Source organism: Bos javanicus, chromosome 17, assembly GCF_032452875.1.
Source record: "Bos javanicus breed banteng chromosome 17, ARS-OSU_banteng_1.0, whole genome shotgun sequence".
Classification (NCBI taxonomy): Eukaryota; Metazoa; Chordata; class Mammalia; order Artiodactyla; family Bovidae; genus Bos; species Bos javanicus.
Genome location: NC_083884.1, coordinates 19697189 through 19706432, shown reverse-complemented (window position 1 = coordinate 19706432; position 9244 = coordinate 19697189). Strand labels below are relative to the sequence as shown.

Genomic DNA, 9244 nt, shown 5'->3' with positions numbered 1-9244 from the left:
TATTGGGTTGGCCAAAATGTTGATTCAGGTTTTTCCATAGGATGTTAAGAAAGAACTTGAACAAATTTTCTGGCCAACCCAATATAACTGAACACCATGCTGGATACCTGAAACTAACACAATGATGTAAATCAACTAGATTGCAATAAAATTAAAATTAAAAAATAAATAGTGTCAAAATAAACCTTACAAGAGAAAAGATAAACCCAAACAACATGGAGAAAAAAATATTTGCTAAGGAAATGTATCATTGTCAATACATTAGGGAATACAAAGCCAGTTCTATAGCAGCTGCTGGATCATGCTTCTAAGGGACAGCCTTTTTACCTTTTCGTGGCATATGGAACAGCTAGAAAATTATTAATATAATCCTCATCATCGCAAAGCATACTGTGAAGTGAAAGTGAAAGTGTTAGTCACTCAGTCGCATCTGACTGTTTGCGACCCCATGGACTGTAGTCCACCAGGGCCCTCTGTCCCTGGAATTCTCAGGCAAGAACACTGGAGTGGGTAGCCATTCCCTTCTCCAGAGGATCTTCCTGACCCAGAGATCAAACGGGGGTCTCCCGCATTGCAGGCAGATTCTTTACCATCTGAGCCACCAGGGAAGCCCAAAGCATACTTTAGTAAATATCCATCGTGGACTGAGGTGACCTGCAGGGATTGAGAGGCACGCCTCAAGCCCAAGGAGAGGTGCATCTCAAGCACTATTCCTTCTAGAAGAGTGACTGGCAAATTGTGCAGAGGGCCAGACAGCAAATATTTTGTTGACATTTTGCCTAAGTAAGTGTCTGTCTCAACTATTCAACTCTAGGTTGGAGCACAAAATCAGTCACAGATAATACATAAAGGAATGGGCATGGCTGTGGTCAATAAAACTTGACTTACAAAGACAGGAAGTGGTGGGATTTGGCCAATGGGCCAAAAGTTGCTGACCCTTACTCTGGGAGAATAAAATGGGAACTGAGTGAGTAGGCTTTGCACACACCACCCCCAAATACACACACAAGGAAGCTTTATTCTTATCTATTTTGCCTACTGAGTTTCCATGGGAGATATTGCCTTCAAATATTTTTACAACTGAAAAACAGATAAGTAAAACTTTGAAAACTAGTTTAATAAATATTATAAATATATATATACACCTTCATTAAAAGGACAGCATTATTTAACTAAATTCCACTACTTTTTTCAGAATCTAAGATTCACAAGAAACCAATATTTGAAGAAATACTAACACCTAGGCACAAAGAAAGTTATTTTACTCACTAATTTTTTTTAATGGCATCTATTATTTTCCTAAATCTAGATCCTTCTTTTTAGTTTCAAAGAAAGACAGGTTAGTTTAATCATTTGGTTTTTGGTTTATTCACTTCTATACTTCTCTACTTACAAATATTGAAAAATTTTCAGATCCTTGTGATGTTTATGAGCTCTGATTAAGTCAGTTATAACTAAAGCATGAAAAGAAGTTCCAGCACTTTTATTTACTTTTTTAACTAACTGATATATTTAGATGCCAAACTACATGTGATACCTGAAGGGGAAAAGTTTCTGGGAATTAAGAGTGGGAAGGATAGATAACACTTTAAACTCATTTTTACCTACCATTCTTGAAAGAGTTTCTCTACTAATCCCAGGGAAAGCTTCCAGCAGACTTCCCCTTTCAACTTAATTTGCTAGTAGTTTTCACTACATATAAAATAAATAATCAACAAGCAACTACTATAGAGTACAAGTAGCTCTACTCAATACTCTGTAATAACCTAACTGGGAAAAGAATCTGAAAAAGAATAGATGTATGTGTATGTATAACTGGGCTTCCCAGCTGGTGCTAGTGGTAAAGAACCCACCTGCCGATTCAGGAGACAAAAGAGGATGCAGGTTCGATCCCTGGGTCGGGAAGATCCCCTGGAGGACGAAATGGTCAACAACTTCAGTATCTCTGCCTGGAGAACCCCATGGAAGAGGAGCCTAGCGGGCTACAGCCCATGGGGTTTCAAAGAGTTAGACACAACTGAAGCGACTTAGCACACACATACACATATGTATAACTAAATCACTTTGCTGTACATCTGAAACTAACATAACATTGTAAATCAACTACACTCCAATATACAATTTTTTTTAATCTCTCCACACTGTCACAAAAAATGAAAATAATATTCATTTAAAATTTCCTAATAGTTTTCAAACTTCAACTGTATAATACTTAATTAGGGATGCCCAACGGAGATGCAAAATTCAATGAGTCTCATTCAGAAGATCCGAGGTCAGCCCCAGGAATCTGCATTTTTAATAAATATCCTCTGTGAGTAATGTACACTTTGGGAAACACCACAGTTGAGTGAAATAATGATATATATTACATCGATTTATAGCAACAGGTTCTTACCCTTCTGAAAAGTGGGAGAATCAGAGAATAGTATATTTTTTAGACAAGGGTTCTCTACTGAGATTTTTTTCAATGACATGTTTGCTCTAGGTATCTGAAGAGTATTTTAACTTCTTTGTTATTCCATTTTCTGGTATTCACTGACATCTACTCCTAACAAAATATTTTAAAAAGGTATAGCAACACAACTACAAGATATGATCTATATTTTAAAGCAGCACTGGTTTGAGACCTTTCTCAGATGTCTTTGGGGAGTTAAGTTTATATTCTATTCTAAAAGAACCAACTCTCAGTAGACACTGGTGTTATAGTCAGACAAGTTGAAATCATTGTACAAGCACATTTTTAGTCAGTTCCAGATTTCATTCAAACAGTATTAAAGTTTCTTTGTACTTCATTTTCATGAGAAGTAACTGCTATAACTTCTAAGAAAAAAAAGAATCATGGGAACTAGAAGTATTGATCTTTGATGAAAAAATGTTTAAAAAAGGAATTTATGAGAAAGAGCAAACCACGTCTAGAGTACTAAGTGCAAGCATAGTAACAATCTGGAAACACTGAGAAGATACAGTAAACACTTCATTGTGAGAGTCACATTTAGCTGAATACAGCGTGCAAGACAAAGAGAAACGGGTCCTATTTCTGCGTGGTTTTCTGTCACAACTCCAAGTTGCTGATGACATAGTTTCAGCCATTTTTTAAAAAATTGTGTTTTGGTGCACACAAGTGAAGCTCTTCACTAATCCAGGACTGCGGATGTGAATGCAGCACGGGTTTATTTACAATCAGGCCTCATATTTCCAAAAGGAAAATCCATTTCTAAAAATCTTTAGGAGACTTAATGTCTGCAAAAACTCTCCTCCCGCCCCGTCCCCTCAAGGGTGTCAACTTGTGATGGGTGAATCAAACAATCAACTTGACGAGGAGCACAAACATTAGAAAATAGTTCGCGACCAGCGCCGTTGCTGCGGGGGATTATGGGAGCCACCGCGTCCCGCTCGCTTGGAGAGTTGTCTGCTGGTTCTCAGCTTGAAGAAGATTCTACAGTCCTTATTGATTCTTTTTCTTGGCGTTACCATTTTTTGAAGCAAAGTTAACCTAGTTTTCTAGTTGATCTTTCTTTTTGGCCATCTTTAAAAAAAAATTTTTTTTTAATCTATAAACTAGACAAGAGATAGTTCTACAATGTCCAAGTCATTCCAGCAGTCATCTCTCGGTAGGGACTCGCAGGGTCATGGGCGTGACCTGTCTGCAGCAGGAATAGGCCTTCTTGCTGCTGCTACCCAGTCTTTAAGTATGCCAGCATCTCTTGGAAGGATGAACCAGGGTACTGCACGCCTTGCTAGTTTAATGAATCTTGGAATGAGTTCTTCATTGAATCAACAAGGAGCTCATAGTACACTGTCTTCTGCTAGTACTTCTTCTCATAATTTGCAGTCTATATTTAACATTGGAAGTAGAGGTCCGCTCCCTTTGTCTTCTCAAAACCGTGGAGATGCAGACCAGGCCAGTAACATTTTGGCCAGCTTTGGTCTGTCTGCTAGAGACTTAGATGAACTGAGTCGTTATCCAGAGGACAAGATTACTCCTGAGAATTTGCCCCAGATCCTTCTGCAGCTTAAAAGGAGGAGAACTAAAGAAGGCCCTACATTGAGTTATGGTAGAGATGGCAGATCTGCTACACGGGAGCCACCATACAGAGTACCTAGGGACGATTGAGAAGAAAAAAGGCACTTTAGAAGAGATAGTTTTGATGATCGTGGTCCTAGTCTCAACCCAGTGCTTGATTATGACCATGGAAGTCATTCTCAAGAATCTGGTTATTATGACAGAATGGATTATGAAGATGACAGATTAAGAGATGGAGAAAGGTGTAGGGATGATTCTTTTTTTGGTGAGACATCGCATAACTATCATAAATTTGACAGTGAGTATGAGAGAATGGGACGTGGTCCTGGTTCCTTACAAGAGAGATCTCTCTTTGAGAAAAAGAGGGGCGCTCCTCCAAGTAGCAATATTGAAGACTTCCATGGACTCTTACCGAAGGGTTATCCCCATCTGTGCTCTATATGTGATTTGCCAGTTCATTCTAATAAGGAGTGGAGTCAACATATCAATGGAGCAAGTCACAGTCGTCGATGCCAGCTTCTTCTTGAAATCTACCCAGAATGGAATCCTAACACTGATACAGGACATACAATGGGTGATCCATTCATGTTGCAGCAGTCTACAAACCCAGCACCAGGAATTCTGGGACCTCCACCCCCATCATTTCATCTTGGGGGACCAGCAGTTGGACCAAGAGGAAATCTGGGTGCTGGAAATGGAAACCTGCAAGGACCAAGACACATGCAGAAAGGCAGAGTGGAAACTAGCCGAGTTGTTCACATCATGGATTTCCAGCGAGGGAAAAAGTTGAGATATCAACTATTACAACTGGTGGAACCATTTGGAGTTATTTCAAATCATCTTATTCTAAATAAAATTAATGAGGCATTTATTGAAATGGCAACCACAGAAGATGCTCAGGCTGCAGTGGATTATTACACAACCACCCCAGCATTAGTATTTGGCAAGCCAGTGAGAGTGCATTTATCCCAGAAGTACAAGAGAATAAAGAAACCTGAGGGTAAGCCAGACCAGAAGTTTGATCAAAAACAAGAGCTTGGACGAGTGATACATCTCAGCAACTTACCTCATTCTGGCTATTCTGACAGTGCTGTCCTCAAGCTTGCTGAGCCTTATGGGAAAATAAAGAATTATATACTGATGAGGATGAAAAGTCAGGCCTTTATTGAGATGGAGACCAGAGAAGATGCAATGGCAATGGTTGTCCACTGTTTGAAAAAGGCCCTTTGGTTTCAAGGGAGATGTGTAAAAGTTGACCTGTCTGAAAAATACAAAAAATTGGTACTCAGGATTCCCAACAGAGGCATTGACTTACTCAAAAAAGATAAATCCCGGAAAAGATCTTACTCTCCAGATGGCAAAGAATCTCCAAGTGATAAGAAATCCAAAACTGATGGTTCTCAGAAGACTGAAAGTACTGCTGAAGGTAAAGAACAAGAAGAGAAGTCAGGTGAAGATGGTGAAAAAGATACAAAGGATGACCAGGCAGAACAAGAGCCTAACATGCTTCTTGAATCTGAAGATGAGCTACTTGTAGATGAAGAAGCAGCAGCAGCACTGCTAGAAAGTGGCAGTTCAGTGGGAGATGAAACAGATCTTGCTAATTTAGGGGATGTGGCATCTGATGGGAAAAAAGAACCTTCAGACAAAGCTGTGAAAAAAGATGCAAATGCCAGTGCTTCTGGAGCTGCAAAGAAAAAGCTTAAAAATGTGGACAAGATCGAGGAACTTGACCAAGAAAATGAAGCAGCGTTGGAAAATGGAATTAAAAATGAGGAAAATACAGAGCCAGGTGCTGAATCTGCTGAGAATGCTGATGATCCCAACAAAGATACAAGTGAAAATACAGATGGCCAAAGTGATGAAAACAAGGAGGACTATACAATCCCAGATGAGTATAGAATTGGACCATATCAACCCAATGTTCCTGTTGGTATAGACTATGTGATACCTAAAACAGGGTTTTACTGTAAGCTGTGTTCACTCTTATACAAATGAAGAAGTTGCAAAGAATACTCATTGCAGCAGCCTTCCTCATTATCAGAAATTAAAGAAATTTCTGAATAAATTGGCAGAAGAACGCAGGCAGAAGAAGGAAGTTTGAGATGTGCAAGAAGCTTAATGATTTCAAAGAAAATAATGGTTCTTTGTTTTTAAATGTTAACCTTTTTTAAATACAATACTGATAGTTAAAAAACTATTGTACTCTTTTGTTTTAGTGGAAAATAATAGATAATAGATGTCTGTTCATGTGTTAAGTGTTATAGCAAAAATACATATACGGTTAAGTTATGAAGAATTGTTTTTGTTTTATCAAAATAGTAACAGACAGAAATACTTTGTAGAGACTGACTTCGTATGCTAAAGACACTTGCACCACTAAGAAAGATATGTAGAAGCATTCAGAGAAATGAAATTTAGTAGTTCCAAGCTTCAGAGATATGTCAAAACTTTTGACTCCATTCAATAAAGAACAAAACCAATTGTATTTTTATTACTTTCATCTGAAACATTCCACATTTTAATCTGAGCCTTGCAGACTTTTCATTTGGAGTTTGAAGCATTTTTGGTTTTGTTTCATTTATGGAGAACTTCACTAATGTGAGATTGGTAATTAAAATGCAGGTGCAGTTTTCTTTCAATGTCATGTTGTTGTTTAGGTAATAAGACATATTAAGTAATTGGCTTTAGATTTTGTAATTTTTTCCCCTAAGTTCCTGCTAGATTTCGTATTCTAGAAGTTAATGTATTTTCAGTGAAATGTAAAAATATTCCCCTTCTCTTTGACCAGTATTAATTTCTTGAGATCTTATTGCTTGTCACTTGAATCCTGTAGCTGTCATACATCATCTGGTATAAGCAACATTTGATTTTTGAAGTGTGTAGACCATCTCTTTGTATTTTCAAGATGTAATTTTACATTTCTGCATTTTAAAAAAAGTTTGGCCATAATCTTAGACGCACGCTTCGAATTCATATACTTGCATATGTGACCTTTGTGAACAGAAATTTGCATGTATAATCTGTGTTTACTTGTAACTTTCTGGTTATATTATATACTGCTTATATCTGTGGATTCAAGTTTCTTAAGTGAGTACCAATAAAAAACAAAAACCTAGGCCATGTTCATTGGTTATACATGTTTGAGGTGTTAACCAATATATTTGTCACAGTTGTGGTTTTTATTTACTGTTACACTTTCTTGCATGCTTTAACAAATTATTCCATTTTTAATCTAGAGTGTTCTAAAAACTGCTACTAAAAATCTGAGTTTAAAAAAAAAAAAAAACACCAAAAAAGAAAATAGTTCGCAACTCTCATGATGTCTGTCACCTTTTAAAAGCTTTCAAGTACTCCCCTCCCCTTTCAGTAAGTTATGTAAACCAGAAACCCAGGAAAGCAATGAAGTTGGCTGGTCTGGAAGATAATTCACATTCCCAGAGTGAAAAATACTGCTTATCCGCTCTCATCTCCAGGCCACATGCTACATCACATTCACATTTCAATACTGACTCAGCCTATTACTTGCCTCTTTCATGTGGTTTCCTCCTCAAGATTCATCTCCTCAGAAAACTGAGTTTTGTACCAAATTTCTGAAACTCTGTCTTTCTACCTTGCCATAATATATTTCCCTTGTTTATTTTACCACATGATATCTTATCAATGAAAACCAATACCCCCTGAAAGAGAACTGGTTTCAAGTCCTCTTTAAAGATATAAAGTATATAGATATAAAGTGGTGTATATCAAGTGTTTGTCTAAGGATATTTTCGTGCAACAGTAGCTCTTTGAGTGTGGTCTGCAGTCAGAACCATCAGCATCATCTTGGTGGTTTAGTCGCTAAGTCATGCCTGATGGACTGTAGCCCGCCAGGCTCCTCTGTCCATGGGATTCTCCAGGCAAGAACACTGGAGTTGGTGGCCCTTTCCTCCTCCAGGGGATCTTCCCAACCCAGGGATTGAACCTGGGTCTCCTGCATTGCAGGTGGATTCTTTACCAACTGAGCTACAACCCAGCATCACCTTGAAAAAATGCAAACCTCCACATCTATATCCAGACCTACAAAATCTACATCTCCGTTTTAACAAGATCCCAAAGTGATTCATATTGTCAGAATCACTTCCTAAGCCCAAGATGGAGCTATTCCCACCTCGGGGACTTTTGTCAATAAACCTGAACATAGCTAACTTCCTGGCCCCATAAATATTCTGCTTAGCCAAAAATGTAGGACATTCTGTTGGCCAATCATCAAATATCAAGCCAGCTCTGGGCTGTGTGCTGCTGCTGCTGCTAAGTCGCTTCAGTTGTGTCCGACTCTGTGCGACCCCATAGACGGCAGCCCACCAGGCTCCCCTGTCCCTGGGATTCTCCAGGCAAGAACACTGGAGTGGGTTGCCATTTCCTTCTCCAATGCATGGAAGTGAATAGTGAAAGTGAAGTCGCTCAGTCATGTCTGACTCTGTGCGACCCCATAGACAGCAGCCCACCAGGCTCCTCCGTCCATGGGATTTTCCACGCAAGAGTACTGGAAAATCCCATGGACGGAGGAGCCTTGCTTATTCCTTCTTACCCACAACAAGGTTGACTGTATGGCTCCAACCAATTAGATACTTTCTATCGTTCTCTTCTTGTTCTTCATTCTTTATCCTAAGAAACTTTCCTGTCCTGTCTTCTGCCCCATTTTGTTATAATCTCTGGATGGAGATTGTCCATTTTATGAAGTGTTAGTTTGTTTTTATCACCTCAATTGTCTTCTTTCATTATTTTTTAATAGTCTATACTTCAAAATTTAAGAAGCAGAAGTTCTTGCACAGGCAAGGAATCTGGGCAGGGAGGAAATCAGAACCACCAGGGAGGGTGTTCTATATGCCCATCTAACTCACACACTCATAGGATTCTGATTCTGCCATGTCCTATGAGACTGCCCTGGAAGGACTGGGTGGAAGACATGCTGGAGATATTTCTTCTGTTTTTCCTGGTGGGAAGAGTCCTAGGGTGTCATTTACCACTCTGTCTAGGGTAGACCACACAGAAGGTCAAATTCTGGAGAGACAATTATTTTCAAACAAGCTATTATAGCTTAGAACTCCAGTGCAGAAGGCGGTGCCTGACATAGAATGTGTATGTGAAGAGCAGCAAAATCACAGATGAAATGCAGAACCATTTCAACATCTTGAACAAAGCTTCTTGGTAGGATGACACGAGATCACCTCCCCTTGT

General features: G+C 38.9%; 1 protein-coding gene across 1 annotated transcript; it reads left to right on the top strand.

Moving 5' to 3' along the window:
- Window positions 1–3565: 3565 nt before the first annotated feature.
- Window positions 3566–7142, top strand: LOC133228595 (matrin-3-like). The gene is given in 2 exon segments (XM_061384178.1): window positions 3566–6009; window positions 6011–7142. Coding segments are annotated over 2 exon segments (2547 nt in total). The 5' UTR covers window positions 3566–3580; the 3' UTR covers window positions 6129–7142.
- Window positions 7143–9244: the final 2102 nt, after the last annotated feature.